At 42.3% G+C, this 16,630-nt stretch overlaps 1 protein-coding gene across 20 annotated transcripts in view; it reads left to right on the top strand.

Annotated features, from left to right (window-relative positions):
- ATXN7 (ataxin 7) overlaps positions 1 to 16,630 on the top strand; it is a 145,330-nt gene that overhangs the window by 125,780 nt on the left and 2,920 nt on the right. For 8 of the 20 annotated variants that reach the window (XM_054680741.2, XM_016941443.4, XM_063806880.1 and 5 more), the window contains 4 exons: positions 319 to 440; positions 5,085 to 6,063; positions 7,204 to 7,270; positions 9,029 to 11,833. In XM_054680741.2, the coding sequence (XP_054536716.1) occupies positions 319 to 440; positions 5,085 to 6,063; positions 7,204 to 7,270; positions 9,029 to 9,138 (1,278 nt within the window). In that variant the 3' untranslated portion in view covers positions 9,139 to 11,833. Of the gene's footprint in view, positions 1 to 318; positions 441 to 5,084; positions 6,064 to 7,203; positions 7,271 to 9,028; positions 13,138 to 13,898; positions 14,005 to 15,445; positions 15,641 to 16,630 lie in introns of those variants that run through there. The other 12 variants (XM_054680746.2, XM_009445773.5, XM_054680748.2 and 9 more) reach the window with 6 other exon arrangements.

Here is a 16,630-nt window from a genome sequence, read left to right on the forward strand (position 1 = left end):
GGACAGGGCACTGCAGGGGGGCGCGCTAGGGATCTTGGCATGCCCGTATGTGTGGGACGCGGTCAAGGTGTGAGAGAAGTTCAAAACAGGGTGCCCCAGAGGCAGCACACACTCTGTACAGGGGACATCTCGTGCTTTTTTCCCTTTCTCTTCCATGACACTCAGGGCTAGGCATTGTCACTCTCATGCTTCACAGCCTCCGGTACTCAGAGACAGTTCTGTCTTTCCTGATTAGCTCCTTTCCTGAAGGATCTAGAACCCTGACTGGGCATGCCAGTGTGGGAGTCAGCAAGCACGCGGCTATGTTTTCTCTTGCAGTTTTGCACATTTGGGAGCCGGCAGATTGGAAGAGGCTATTACGTGTTTGACTCCAGGTGGAATCGACTTCGCTGCGCCCTCAACCTCATGGTGGAGAAGCATCTGAATGCACAGCTATGGAAGTGAGTGCCTGTTGTTCTTGGGAGAGGAGCTGACTTTACACAGTGCTGCATTGTCTTTTATTTCCTGTGAGACTAATGTTATGAAGATATGCTTAACTAAACAAAACTGGCCTTTGGCCCTGAGAAGAAGGTGCCTTGTCATTCATTCATTCATTTACCCCACAACTGCATATTGTTCTGGGTGCTGGCATTCAAAGCAGAAGGACTCCCACATGTATGGAGCTCACAGTCTAGTTGGGATTGGGTAAGGGGAGAAAAAAACTAGTCTACAGAAGAATAAGGAGATGATAGCTTGTCCTAAGTGACAGAATGGAAACAATAACAATCACCAAGACTTAGTGAGAGCCAACTATACACCAAACAACTTAAATATACTTAACATTCACAATTCTCTGTCAGGTGACCATGATTATACCCTCCCCCCACCCCTGGTTTTTTTTTTGTTTTGTTTTTTTAATAGATGACAAAACTGAGATACAGTGTCATGCAGCAAGTTAGTGGTAGGGCCAGGAATTGAACCTAGAGGTAACATGTTTTCAAGTAAAGAGCTGAAAATATAGAGGCCAGAGGGATTCAGGGAAAGCCTCTCTGAAGAAAGAGGCAGTCCTTGAACTGAGAAGGATGGATGAGAAACAGCAGTCACTGGGACAGTAGGGAGGAATGGGTTCTGGGCAGAAGGAAGCAGCTGTGTCAAGGTCTTGAGTCAGAAAAGACAGCTTGTTGAAGAAATAGCAAGAAATTGAGCACAGTACAAGATGAGGTCCAAGAAACCAGCAGGGGCCAGGTGACACTGAAATTGTTTCAGTGTTGAAGGTTTTAGGTAGAGGAGCCATGTGCTCCAGTTTGCAATTTAAGACACCTTGTGTGATATTATGTACCTAATGCTTCCCAAACAGGATTTTAAGTGGAAGAAGAGTTCCATGGCCAAAAAGGTTTAACTCAGCCTTTCCTGTAAAAAAAAAAAAAAAAGGTTCTGTTTTTTACTGCAGAACTTATCAGAGCCTTAATGGGCACTGTGCTTTGTAACTCTTGAAGCAGGGAATGTCATGTCATGTATAATGTGGAACATGTCCCAAGCTCTTTTCACCTCGGAACCTTTTTTAGGGGAACATCTTGGAGAACTAGTATTCGGTGGGAGTGACTTTGGTGAATAGTAAGCTTTGCTAAAGTGACTGTCCAGTAATCCCCAGGCCATCCCAGATCCTCTGTTTGGGCATTATTTACTAGTGCCTCCTTAAATGGACTCTGCCAGTACATTCATTTGACTCCCTGCCTTGGTTTCCTAATAAAGTCAGACGCTGGTCGGAGGCCTTGGATTGTCTGCAACCCAAAGAACCATCTCCATGATCATTAGCAGGACTTACATCCGTTTCCTTAGAACACCAGATTCAGAGCACTGTTACTCTGCTTTTCTTTTTCATATTTCTTTCTGGTTCTTGCTAGATAAGAGGTTCTTCTTTATGAAGGAACATTGTCCCTGGCTAGACACAGAATCAGGGGACTGGTTTTGGGGGTTCTGCAGGGGTTTTTCCACACCAGAACTCCCTAAGATACATGAAATCTCAACTTCATATTTCTTCAGACTACCCATTGGGACTTGGAAAGCACACTGAGCTCATGAAACTATGGGTTTAATGTACTCCTAAGAGTTTAGAATGGATTTCTGAATGTTTTATCCACATTATGTTGGTATGTGGCTCATGACCAACAGTTTGGGCAAAGATAGTTTCAGTTCCTAGTGGCTTGTATAGTGAGACTTTCCTCTTGATGTGAACTTTTTAAAAAGCAGGATCATAAGGTCGACTCTGCTGTCTACTCTGTTCTGTCTGAAGGCTGCCTACTTGCTTCCGGGGAGAAGGAAGCCAACCCTTTCCATTAGCATGACCATTGGTTTTTAAAAAGTCTACAGCAACAAGGGACGTGTTGCTCAGTAATGAGCTGACACATAGGCTTGGGGCAGATGGGAACTTGGTGCATGTTGCCTCCCAACATAGGAGTGCTGGCGGCCTTTTCAGGCAGCCCCTGAGATTTTCTCTGGGGAGCTCAGCACTTCTCATCCAGAGAACTATTCTCACCTGGCATCTTTGAAGCCCTCAAGGAAACTTTCAAAGTGATCCAGGTCCCACCCTACTGGCTCAGCCCAAAATCCTTCCTTACAGGGTTATTGTGGTAAAATTGAAGGTAAGTGAGGTGGGAATTGAGTATGAAATGAGTAAACTTCAGTTTGTGGAGTCTCAGGCCAGTGGTGAAATTAGACCAGCACTTTCTCTGCAGCATGGCCATAACCTGAAAGGCCACTGCCCACCTTCTATGATTTCTGTGAACTGCTTGTCCTCTGTTGATTTGGGACCAGTATCCCATATTCCCTAAGAAGGGGCTGGGATGGTTTTTAAAGATTTTTGTTGGTGTATTTTTTTTTTTTTTTTTTTTTTTTTTACTTTTTTTGAAATGGTAATACAATCACTGGGCTTAAAAAAGGAAAACCAAGGCTGAGGCAGGAGAATGGCGTGAACCCGGGAGGCAGAGCTTGCAGTGAGCCGAGATCGCGCCACTGCGCTCCAGCCTGGGTGACAGAGCGAGACTCCGTCTCAAAAAAAAAAAAAAAGGAAAAACGAGTATAAAGAGGCATACATTGAAAACCCTGAGTCCTCCTGTCTCCTACATGCTTGTTTTCCACCCAGCCCCCACAGACATTTTTATTATTTTTTATGTATCTCTACATAGTTTATTTATGCAAACACAAGTCAGTATGAGTACATATTGTTACTTTGCCTCTTTATACACAAAAGAGTAATTAACTACTTAAAAGAGCTTTTCTAAGAGGAACTTGTGATTGCCTCCTGGAGAGATCCACATCCTTCCCTGCTCTAGAAGGCTTTTCCTTTCCTCGAGATTTGGTTCCAGGCAGCCTGGTCTTTAGGCCCTGGCTTCCTGAGCCACCTGGTGGTCATGAGAAGCCACTGCTCCCAATGAGCAGTAGGGCCTGGACTTCATTTAGAGCAGGGCTTCTGAATGCTCCAGAATCACCCAGGGGCCTTGTTGCCATGCAGCTTCTGATGCATCATTCTAGGGTGGGGCCCAGGAACTCAGTTTTCCTAACCAACCTCTCAGGTAATTAATGACACTGCCTGCCACCCTCCTCTATGAGTAGTGCGGGTAGAGAGAGCCTAGCCTCTCAATCTTGGCTCCACATTAGAATCCCCTGGAGAGATTTAGAAATGACTGATGTCTGTCCCCACTCCCCGCAGAGACTCTGGTGTAATCGTTATGGATGTGGCTTAAGCTCCACAGGTGACTGTAATGTGCAACAGCTGGAGTTGAGAAGCACTAACATCAGGCCAGAGCTGTACCCTTGAACGGGGTTTTGGGTTTTTTTGTTTGTTTGTTTTGTTTTTGAAACAGGGCCTCACTCAGTCACCAAGGCTGGAGTGCAGTAGTGTGATTTCAGCTCCCTGTGACCTCCACCTCCCCGGTTCAAGCGATTCTCCTGCCTCAGCCTTCTAAGTAGCTGGGATTACAGGTGCACACCACCATGCCCGGCTAATTTTTGTATTTTTAGTAGAGATGGGGTTTCACCATGTTGGCCAGGCTGGTCTCAAACTCCTGACCTCAAGTGATCCACCAGCCTCAGCCTCCCAAAGTGCTGGGATTACAGTTGTGAGCCACTGCGCCTGGCCGAATGGGATTTTTAAAGCATTTGCAAATACTTGCAGTCATTAATTCATTTTATTAATAACAGTAGTCTTTAAAAGCATCTGGAAATCACCTGGGCAGCAGTCTAGGCCAGCTCTCTCACTGGGGTAGTGGCCAGGTCAGCCAGGGCTACCCCTTAAGTCAGGATCAAGGCAATCCTGGCACTTGCCTTCCAGTCAGGCCTTTTTCTCTTCTGCCACCTCGGTTTAAATTCTGCCAAAGAAGTTTTTGAAATTTTGTTACTGTCACATTTAAGATTCAGAGCTAAAATAAAAGGAGACCCTCCCTGGTTTGAATTTAGATGGTTTCCGCATCCCCTAATAAATACCTTGCCCACACATTCTTAACAGAATCCATTGTTACAACACCATGCTGAATATCCCTTGATACTGTGGGGCTTTATTCCCTTGTTCAGGCCAACAGTTATGACCTAGCAGTTGCTGTTAATTAGCTGCACCCTTCCTTTTCTCTCATTCATTCCTGACTTCTCTCGACATTTATTCAGTGCCTTCTGTGTTTCCTGCACTGTGCTGAACACTAGGACTGCAACGGTAATTAAGCTGGGGATGACCTTCTCTGCAGAGGATTTGGTGATTAGCAATCCGACACTTAAAGGATGAGCAGAAGTTGGGGTATTGGGTCATGGCATTTTCTCAGAATATAAGGAAGTACAGTGGCTGGAAGCAGGGAACAGGGGCGTTGGGGGTGGGAGGTGGAGCTAGAGGCTGGGGCAATAGCAGCGGGGAGTTGCACACATACAGTTCTGTAAGAGCCCCAGGAAGGCATTAAAGAATTTGAAGGAGAGAGGTGACAGGATTGGCTTTGTAGTTCAGAGTGATTGCTTTGATGTGGATGGTTTCTCTTTGTCACAAGCAAAGAGGGTGGTGCCATCTGAAAGTCTCTGTGAATGGCTGTGGTCAGTGTCATTCACTGTCCTCTAATTTTTTTCAGGAAAATCCCACCAGTGCCCAGTACCACCTCACCCATCTCCACACGTATTCCTCACCGGACAAACTCTGTGCCGACATCACAATGTGGAGTCAGCTATCTGGCAGCAGCCACCGTCTCTACATCCCCAGTCCTGCTCTCATCTACCTGCATCTCCCCAAATAGCAAATCGGTACCAGCTCATGGAACCACACTAAATGCACAGCCTGCTGCTTCAGGGGTGATGGATCCTGTGTGCAGTATGCAGTCCAGACAAGTGTCCTCTTCATCCTCATCCCCTTCCACGCCCTCTGGCCTTTCCTCGGTTCCTTCCTCCCCCATGTCCAGGAAACCTCAGAAATTGAAATCCAGCAAATCTTTGAGGCCCAAGGAGTCTTCTGGTAACAGCACTAACTGTCAAAATGCCAGTAGCAGTACCAGTGGCGGCTCAGGAAAGAAACGCAAAAACAGTTCCCCACTGTTGGTTCACTCTTCCTCCTCCTCTTCCTCCTCCTCCTCTTCTTCTCATTCCATGGAGTCTTTTAGGAAAAACTGTGTGGCTCACTCTGGGCCTCCCTACCCCTCAACGGTAACATCTTCCCATAGCATCGGCCTCAACTGTGTGACGAATAAAGCAAATGCGGTGAACGCTCGGCATGACCAGTCAGGGAGGGGCCCCCCCACCGGGAGCCCTGCTGAATCCATCAAGAGGATGAGTGTGATGGTGAACAGCAGTGATTCTACTCTTTCTCTTGGGCCATTCATTCACCAGTCCAATGAACTGCCTGTCAACTCCCACGGCAGTTTTTCCCACTCACACACTCCTCTAGACAAACTCATAGGAAAGAAAAGAAAGTGCTCACCCAGCTCGAGCAGCATCAACAACAGCAGCAGCAAACCCACAAAGGTTGCCAAAGTGCCAGCCATGAACAACGTCCACATGAAACACACAGGCACCATCCCAGGGGCACAAGGACTGATGAACAATTCCCTCCTTCATCAGGTAGGAAATGGACTGTGAGCCCCATGGGAATGCCCATTTCTTCTCCCTTAAGATCTTTTGCCAGCTCAGAAATGTGTTTGGTTGGGTTGGTTGGTTGGTTTGTAAACAGATATTCAGCTTCATGGTGTCTTCTTAAAAAAAAAAAAAAAAAAAAAAAAAAGATTCACGGCCATATGAAGGTAAAACAGGCTCTTCTGCCAGAATTTCTGGTGCCTTTGGAAGATGTTCTTCAGTAAAGAAACTACAGTAATGCGTTTTTAGTAGAGCTGCAGAAAGCATCGGTTGTGACAGCAAAATCATAATTGGAGGGTAGTCCCTTTATGAAATAGCCAGTAATGTGTTATCCCAATGCTGTGAAGTGTGTGCCATTCGAGGCTTTAAGGAAGGAAGCAGGCATTGTTTCCTGGATAGTGGTTCTTTAGTATGTTCCGCTGAGGAAAGCTGCGCTAAAATCAAACTGATCTAGAAAGGGGTGATTTAAGATTTAAAATGAGGCTGGGTGCAGTGGCTAACGCCTATAATCCCAGCACTTTGGGAAGCTGAAGCAGGTGGATCACTTGAGGTCAGGAGTTCAAGACCAGCCTGGCCAACATGGTAAAACCCCCGTCTCTACTAAAAATACAAAAATTAGCTGGGTGTGGTGGTGCACGCCTGTAATCCCAGCTACTCAGGAGGCGGAGGCAGGAGAATTGCTTGAACACGGGAGGCGGAAGTTGCAGTGATCCAAGATCGCGCCACTGCACTCCGTCTAGCCTATGAGACTATGTCTCAAAAAAAAAAAGAGCATTTATTATTTTTCCCTCTCAAAAGAATTTCAGATATTCTGGTTAAATCTCACCCCATATTTTCTCTTCCCGTTTTTGAGGGAGGCAGGAAAACAGGATTCAGTATGGGCATAGCAGAAGACTGAAATCTCATTCCAAGCTCATAGTTAAAAAGAAGTCTGCATATGAACCCATCAGTAGAGAAGTGGCTAAGTGGTTGTGGGATTCATAATTAACCATGACTTTCTCTCTTAGGCTGTATTTTTGTCTCGTCCCAGCTCTTCTGCCTGTTACTGACCTCACCTGTAGCTGTTTCTTCCAGCTTCCTTTGCTCTAACTTCCAGCTCATCTCTCATCTTGTTATTTTATTCATCAGGATATCTCCTCACCTTGCTTACGAACAGGAATTTCAGCAACATCACCCCAGAGCCCTGACTTAAAATGTGAGGCTCTTTTTCATGATTTTTTTTCCCCTTCCTCGTCTTCAGAACTTAACTCAAATGCCAGCCAGGTTAGGACTTTTTCAGAAAATACCAAGAAGTTTCTTAGTATTTTCTTAGTGTGATACAATTTTCCTCTAATATTTGGGTGAATTAACACCCATTGCCAAAGGTATGGGGAAAATATTTGTGAATTTAACTAGCTGCATACATTATGGGTTATTATATGTTGTTTGGCATTCTGATCATAGGATTCCTGGACAAATGAGAAGTGTGCTTTTCCTTCTTGGTTTGTAGTTACTCATTACAGTTTATAAGCATAACAGTCCAATATAAACACAGAAGACATGGTGTGCCGATTCTTCAACGCACCGTCTTTGAGAGAGACATGATCCCCACGGAAGGGGCATTCCATTGTGCTGTAATGTCCATCTCACATCTGTATTAGTGAGCACACTGTCTTCATTTAGACAGGAGTGTAGATCTTAATGCCCACAAGTAACAAAAAGGACAGAAGGGGGGGGCCAGGTGGGGCACAGCAGAGATTGACAGTGCCTACTAGAAATTGGGGGGACATGGAGCAGCTGCTTCCAGACATTTGTTACCAGTTTTAAAGAGAGGCTGCAGATCTGGACTTGCATGTGAAATTTAGTTGAGATATATGTGTGTGTGTATATATATGTATACACACACATATACACACACACTTTTTTTTCTCTTCTTTAATCTGGTATAGCCTGTGTATCTGTGGGCCATCTTTGGCTCATGACCTGCCATTTTGCCACCTTTGATTTTTACCATGTAGTGGCACCATGTCTTACTAGAACAACACAGACAGCCTAACTTTGGGCTTTTTCCTTAAAATCAGTTAAAATCAGTTTCCACTTAAGTTTGTGTTTGAGAGAGATTTTCTCTGTGCAGAGGAATACTTTTTATTATGCTACACAAATCCTGGGGCAAGAGCAGGGGTGCTTGCTTAGCGATCAAAGGATCATTGAACCCCAAGAAGTATTGCACATTTTTGTGTCTTTGTTCATTTATCGTATAGCTTTCATAAGAATCTCAAAGGGACTCATGACCCCAAAATGCTTTAAAGAATGCTGCTGTTACAAAAGTAGGGACCTCTACTTGCTGTTCCTTGTGGAGCTGCCTTTAAAACAAAAATAACTGGGCTAGTTGAAGTTTTCTAAACAAGGGGATGAAGAGTGGGACATGCTGGGAAGCCTAGGAGATGATGGGGTTGGGTAGGCACCCCCAAGAGTCTGTTCATGGCCTGTGCCACCAAAGATGTAAAAGCCCACTGTGAATGCCAGAGTTTTCTCCTCCCCAGCATGGGCACTGCCTTGAGTGCGAACTGTCACACCTGTGTGTGCTAGCCCTTGACCTTGTTCCCTTCTCAGTTAACAACCTGGAATACCTTCAAGGACACAAAAGCACTGGAATACCTTCAAGGACACAAAATCAGTAAATAAAACCAAAAGGCAAACATAAGAGCCTTTTCTCTAAGTTAGAAACCCAGGCCTGCAACTCTTCTAGCCAATTGGCTAGAAGTGAATCTTTGCAATGATTGTGCCCAGTAGTAGTGAAGGCATTTGAAAGCTAAGAACAAAATCTATAGCTGACTGTTCCTGGTGTCACTCAGTCAATGGAGACTTTAGTAGCGTGCAGCCTTTGGAATATTCTTGTTTAGAATCAATAGAGTGCAGTGTACAAACGCTTACTTACCATTTCATTATTTCCCCACCCCCTCTTTTTTGAAAGCCAAAGGCACGTCCCTGACAGCTGAAAATAGCACGGGGAGGAATAATGCGGACACTTTTGAGGACAAGTTACACCTCCACTCAGCACTCTGGACTCCACGATGCCTTTGAGTCTGTTTTCCCAACCTCCTGTGGGCCTCAAGGGTAGAAACCTGCCGGGCTGTTGTTTTAACGAGGATTTCCCTGAAGCTATGTCTCTAGCAGTGAGTACTCATAAAGGACACTGGATCAAGTTCAGCCACCGAATTGCTTTTATCAGTGTTAAAGTGGTCTGAACTGCTTGCTACCAATCTGTGAGAAGTTTTTGTTTTTGTTTTGTTTTTTAACTTGCAGTATATCACAGAGCCACTCTTCAAGTAGATTGGCTGGGCAAAAGAATGTTTTGGCAAGAGCGTTACTGTAGACCTTTCTCCCTCCTTCCTTTTACTACCATTTTTTTTAACACTGTCATCTGTAGGTCACTCTCCAGCACTTAGGCACCTTAACTGGAGACCAGAAACCTTCCAGAGAACAGAGGGCTGCATCCCGAGCAACCCTCTGAAGAAGGGAATTAGGCTTTAGATTTTGATAGCAATGTTCCAGGAATGAAATATAGATGTTAGCCCAAGGCACCATGACAAAATAGCCCAGCCTTTTGAGAGTAATTTGGGAAAAGAAGCTGTCAGAAGTTTCTAACTTACAAACTGGTTTGAAATTTTTGATGCCCAGACAGCAAGTGTAAATCATTTTGGAGGCTTTTCATGATACAAAAGCAATTCTGTGTGATTTTTTTTTTAAGAAGAAAGAAAATGCAAGCTAGTTTTGAGAAAGGAAGGCCAAATTGGGTCAGGGGAGGGTGGGAGTGAGGAAGTTAAAATCACTATAGGGAGAAAAAACTTTTTTCAAGATTTCCAAAGAGATGAAGTTTTCTTAATCCTTTAAGTTTTCATAGTAAACAGTATGGCAGATTGGGTTGGTTGTCCTACCTGGTCTATTTTTAAAAGTCACCTTTTAAAGTGACATTATTAGATACACTTAAATGTTTCCAAGGCACTCTCTGCATTACCCTTGTTTTTCTCTTTGGATACTGTCCTGGGACTAAGTGTAGATTTCTGCTTCAAGCACTTCTGGCATTGTGTGTTTTTGTATGCACTCCCCTTCATGCCACTTCAGATGTTTATTTGGATGTGGTTGGGGACGAGAGCAGACACCAAGGAAAGGGAGTTGGAGAGAATGTAAGTCCTGACCTGAAGGTCTTTTGTGATGCGTGTATAGGATTGCCCTGACACACACCCTCCTTTCTTGGGATTATACCAGCCATCTTCCTGAGAGTTTTGGAGCCCTCTAGGATATTTTTTCTAGTACCCCACCCCCCACCCTTAAATACCTTAATATGTTAAAACAGCATTGCCTGGAGAAGGTGTCATTGAATTCCGGGACGAGCCGGAGCCTTTAAATGGGTGCTTCCACCACTACAGGCTCCTGACATGAGTAACAGGCACTGTTGCTTAGAAGAATACACGAAGTTGCCGAACACAGGGTAAAATTTCCAAGGCGCTGATTGTTGCCCTGGCCAGGGCCTGATGAGAGCCAGTCAGTACATTCTTTTTTTCCTACAGTTCTTGGGTTTCAAACTTCAGTTTCAGGGAATTTCAAGTCAACAACAGGTAGAATGAATAAACTTGGTTACCAGCCTAATAATGTGAATTGCTACAGAATTATTCTTATTATGTAAGAAAACAAAAACTTTATGCAGATACTTTAGCTATAAATTGATGTAAAATACTGATTTTTTTAAAGGAAGGAGAGAACAGTATCTTGTTCAATTATTATGCAATCAATCAGTAAATGTTTTTAAAATGATACTACAGGAGAGCTTAGTGAGGAGAGGGCATGGATGGGCCAGTTTGGCATAGTTGGGAGAAATCAGTCTGGTTTCCATCCCAGTCGGGGAAGAGAGAGGTGAGAGGGAATCAGAACGTACCTAGTTGATTCCTTGGTGACAAGTGCAATGGGGTATGGGTAGAATTTATTTTCAGAGCCAAGAGGACTTGATGGTTATAAATAAAGTTGCCTTTAGCAATGGAATTTACAGATCAATCATGTTGTTCCGAAAGATGTGAATAGGATCCACAATAACAAGTTGATTCAGACTAATGTAGATATTTAGATTAGCAAGTATTGAACATTTGATTTCTTAGACTGAGGTTTTAACTGAATTTCATTATTTCTCCCGGTAATACACAGAGCATCGGGATTAGGAAATTAGCCATTTTGGATTCTGCCTGCCACAAACAGACCTATTCTAAACAGTGCTATTAAATTTTAGACTGTTGTTCAAATATTTTATTTTCTCCTACAACTACTTTTTATGATGATGAATAATTAAGACCATTTAAAACATGGGAGTACAAGTATTTTTTGAATTAAATTAACTTGCAAAAACCAAATTTGCAGTGGTTGGGTTGTTTCTAGACAGACTTTGGTATCAATTTAAAACCAAGATAATTTTTATATTCTTTCCAATAGAATTTCATGACAACTCCTGCAGTTTTCTTAACCTACAAAAAAAAAAAAAAAAAAAGTGCTGCAATGATGAACAAAGAATTATACAAAACCTACTTTTGTATCTTTATTTTGGAATTTCTTGTTCTATTATAAATATGGAAGTATCCCTATTTCAGAAGACATATTTTGTTAAAAATGAATTGTACATATTTAAATATGTATTTTTGCACAGGTCTTTTTTTCTGATATCCTGTTTTGGTACAATTGAGATCATCTAGTATTTATTTATTAATTAATAAAAGTAAATACCTTTTTATAATTTGAAGTGGTTCACTGCCAAGCCAATAGTTCTAGAACCTGCCTCCTTTACAGTTTTAAGGGATGCCTCTGTTCTGTGAAAAGTCTTTGTCCCTTTTAGTGTCTCGGGAGTGGATTCATACAGATGAAGTGGGCATTGCTTCTTCCTGGTTGCCTGGTTTCCCGATAGACTACATGTAACTAAGTGACACACTGCTTTTCTTTTGTTAGTATTTTATGTGTGGGAGTATGTGATTGCGTGTGTGTGTGCCTGTGCGTGTGTGTATACTCTGAGCACATGTATGTTAGTATGTGATGTGGTTTAAAACTAATGGAAAAAACTGAAAGTGCCTGAAACTAGTTTTAAGCTTAGACAGAATCTCTTTAAAAAGACTTGAATGTTCAGTTGAACTTTTGGAGTTTGCTTTTTCCACCTAAATATTGTTTCTAAAATTTTAGGGGAGGAGTTGAAAACCACCAATGCTGGTAATTTTATAAGGTATTTTAAAATTAAGACCTCTTGGTTCATAGTAATTCAATTGGTGATGGATTGCCTGGTGGCACCAAGGGTTACAGATCTTTTTGTCAGCCAGCAACTTACACGATGTGTCCGTTTTGTTATTCACTCATGAAATACAATTTAAAATATTTAAAATATTTTGTATTCCAAAAATATAATACAAAGAAGTACCTCTGAGAACATTGAAAAAAATGTATAATTTGAAAAATGTAACTTATAAAGGCAGCTGTCTTCCTGCAAGAGTTCTGTTGCCAAGGAATTTCTTAATGTCGCTCATTCTGTCCAGGGGGTTTGGGGCGATTGGGCTTTGAAAAAATATTCTTAAAAGTTTGTTTAGCAGATAATAATCACTTTTACATTTTGTGCAAAACATTTTACATTTTCAGATACTTTAAATGAGCACTACTTACTGTCAGTGTGAATGTAGGGCCTTGAAAGCATTTTGCTTTTTTTTTTTTTTTTTTTTTGAGCTTGGTTATAAAAGCAATCTCCTGTGTTAAAAACGTGTGAATAGTTTGATAATTTGTACACATAATCAAGAGCATCTCAGCTGGACTTTGTGTTGGCTGCTGTATAGAACATGAACAAATGTCAAGGGATAGAAAATTACTTTGGATATTTAAAAGAGAAGAAATATATAGTCTATTTGTTTTGTAACAAGTTTCTGTAAATAAAATAATTTATACTATTTATAAGAAAAGGTTGTGCTTTGCTTTATAAGAAATTAGCTTGTGGAACAAACATGTTACTAAACGGGCAATAAAATTAGGACTTCTCAATAAATAAGGTTGGCTGCATGAAATATTGTACATGTTTCTGCCTCGTTGTGATACTAAACCCTTTCAGTCTACTCTGACTTTTCATCACTTTTGGCATGGAACACCCTTGTGAAGCCCCTTCAATTTAGCCTTCCTCTTATATAAGCTAAATACTTCTAAGGCCTGAGGATGTTTCCATCTGGGGGCACAAAGCTTTGCTTTGGATAAATTAGTAACTGTGTAAACAGTGAACATTACTGTATTCTGGCCTTGCATGTTTGTGAAAGAAACAAGAGGGAGTTGATGGATTGAGAAACACATTCTGTTTGTACTTAGGTGCAAATTTGATGACATGTAGTTTTGGTTTAAGATAAGCTTTTTATCCAGACCCGGTCTAATCTCTTCCTTTCTTTTACATACCTCCCTTACTGGCAATACAAGTGCATTTTAGTATTATTTGGAACACAGCATAATCATTTACCTCTAGAAATCCAGACATTTTTACTGTTTGCAAATAAACCATTCTGATAAATTATTTTTGTTGCTTAAAATAAGAGGAGGAACCGCTGTGTGTTAGCAAGAATGTCCATACCTGATATGAAAGAGTCATGTTGGCTTCAGTTCCTACTGCCCTGTGGACCTCCCATTCCCTCCTTACTTGAGTCAACCACCCACTCAGTACTTTCCACAAATCTAATAATGAGGTGCTCTCTGTAGGTAAATCCTTTCACTATGGCTTGTCCTCAAACCTCCCAAGAAAAGGTTCAACTGCTCAATCTCTTAACCTTTTTAATTCCATTCCCTTGCAGGTATCCCGGCCCTGCATAACAAGATGATCCCAACTCAAGGAAAGGGGTTTAGCAGTGTTGGATCTTGGCGTATGTGGGATTTAACCAGGCAGAAAGGCAGACAAGAGTAAGATTCTAGGCAGAGAGAGCAAATGCGTCGAGCATGGGTATGAACATGTGAGGGATAGAGAATAATTCTGCAGGAAGTTTGCTGGATGGAAGGGCCTTATAGGGTTAGAAAAGCTGGTGTCAGATTGTCAAGGACTTTGAATGTCATGGGGCTTCTCTTCCAGGAACACATGGGATCAGGCTTAGATTAACCCAAATGTAATTGTCAGAGCCCAGAGATATTTCATGGTCGAGTCCTGGCACTGTGCAGCTGCCAAAAGTCAAAGCCATTCAAATCTGTACTGAAAAGTGTGGAAAAGCATAGGAGCACTTAAGTCTCTTTCCCCATGTCTTGCATTCTCACTCTCTTTTGCCTCAAAGATCTGTCTTTACCTGCCCCTGTCCCCAGTCCTAACGAAAAGCACTCCCCTAAATCAACTCTAAGTTCCTCTCCCTTCTCACTCCTTTCTTAGTCGTCTCTTTCTGTAAGAAGTTCTTGCTCCTGTTGTTAATGGAAGTTAATTAAAGTAGTATTTCACCTTGTAAGGCTGTAATTCTTGGCACTTGTTATCCTCATTTTCTGCATCCAAAGACCATGGACCAGAATATCTCTTAGGAGGTAAGGGAGAGTGAGGCTATCAGCCAAAGAAAAAGTCTCCAGGGGGAAGGGGAGAATCACTTATAATTTAATACTTTGTGAAAAAAACATCTCTGCCATCTATGGCCCTCCAATAACAATGGAAGACAGAATCAACAGGTGAGAACCTTGGGACAAAAATAAGTTACAAAGCTGTTGTAATCCAGGTAAGAGCTATTAAGTTTCCAAACGAAGGCTGACTGTGAGGATAAGTGATACTGATTTCAGAAATCTTTAAAAAGTAGAACCAACAAGCCTTGAGGTTCTAACTCTGTTCAACATTAAAGGGAAGAGTGAGTCTAAGAAGACTTCAGGTTTCTAGCTTGGCCAAACCAATTGAGCTTTAAGTGAAATGTGCGATATGGTAACAGAGAAGGAAAAAGACATAACGATAGATTTGAGCTGCTGGTGGGAAATTCTGGTTTAGTGCCCAGCTGACTGTACAGGCTGGTTGGACTTTAGGAGGGAGGTTTGAGCTGGAAAATAAAGATGGAGAGTTGTCTTTCAGTTTTAGATCATCAATGAGGTCATAAGGGTAGATGGAGTTTACCTGGGAAAATTAAGTAGCTATTCGATTTGGCTTATTATTATGTTAAAATAATACTTCTCTAGTGAAGTACTTAATATGCCAGATACTGTGGCAAGCATTTTATATACATCCTCTCTTTTACTAAGCCCTCATAGGGCAGGTATTTTGATTCCAATCATACTGATTGGAACTCCTAAGAAGGTATCTTGCTTAAGGTCCCACAACGAATAGGTGGCAGATCCAGGGTAATTCAGGTCTGTCAGAACAGTGATTCTTAATTTTTTCCCTCCTCAGACTCCAGGAGTCACATGAAGTTATGCATCCTGTCTGACCAAGGCACAGGCACACCACATTTTTATATTCCGCTTCCAGGATATCACAAACCTGAAGCCCATCCTTCATGGCCCAGAGAGAAAACCCAGGACAAAACCTTGGAGAAGACTATTTTCATGAAGACAAATGGAGAAGAGCACTAGAGTAAAAAGAGAGGTAAGGGAAGGCATTGAGATGGTTTACAGGGTTAGATGTTTTGAGTCAATTCCATCATAATTACCAATGCTATCTACCTATTTAGTTAATGTTTTATTACCCTGCTGTTTTCTCCAGGATAATTGGAACAGCATGTATTGGTTGGGTGGAAAAGATAGAACTTGAGCAGGGAGATTGCCAAAGAGTGAAGATGTGGCTCAGTGATTGATGATGGTCTGAACTGGGTATTCAGGGAAGAGAACTAGAAGCCAACCATGTAGAATCTATGCAGGTGCTCTTAAGACATTGGTTTGACTGGAATTACCTTCTTGTTAGGTCTTAGGAATCTCCTTCCAGGTAACTTTTTCTATGATTAGACAATTGATTTGTTCAGGGTCACAGAGCAAAGTCCACATTTAATTCCATATGGCCAATAAAAGTGAGGGGCTACAAGGTGAGATCCAGGGGCCAGTTATCAAAGTGATACAGCACTTTTAGGAATAGGACAGGGAATGGAGGAATTGGAATTCCAGTATTATTTTCAAAAGCAGAACTGGCCAGAGGAATTGGAATTCCAGTATTATTTTCAAAAGCAGAACTGGCCAGAGGTGCTTGTGATTCCTGGGTGGAAACCATGGCAGTGGACAGAAGCAGCATGGAGGAAAAGAGCACTGGAATTCAGGCTGAGGAACTGTGAAGCCAAGGGTGTTGTATAGGTTGTCCATTTCAAATTAGGGTTGCTTGGTTCTGGGATGATTTGCATGGAAGAGGGGAGAGTGACTTGGAGATGTGTGATTGAGGACAGTGAGCACAGTGAGTTGATGGTGTTGCTGGGTTATAAGCAGCTTCAAAGAGAAGGCATTTTGAATGAAGGTGGAAACATAATGGCCAGGAGAACAAGCAAAGGACTAGAAACAGTGAACTTCATCTTGGCCTCAAGTTCCTGAGGTGCATATGAATAAACAGTCTCTAACCCAGAGGGTTTCAAGAAAAGCACAGTCCTCAAAATCC

Source organism: Pan troglodytes, chromosome 2 (genome assembly GCF_028858775.2).
Source record: "Pan troglodytes isolate AG18354 chromosome 2, NHGRI_mPanTro3-v2.0_pri, whole genome shotgun sequence".
In the NCBI taxonomy this organism is placed as follows: Eukaryota; Metazoa; Chordata; class Mammalia; order Primates; family Hominidae; genus Pan; species Pan troglodytes.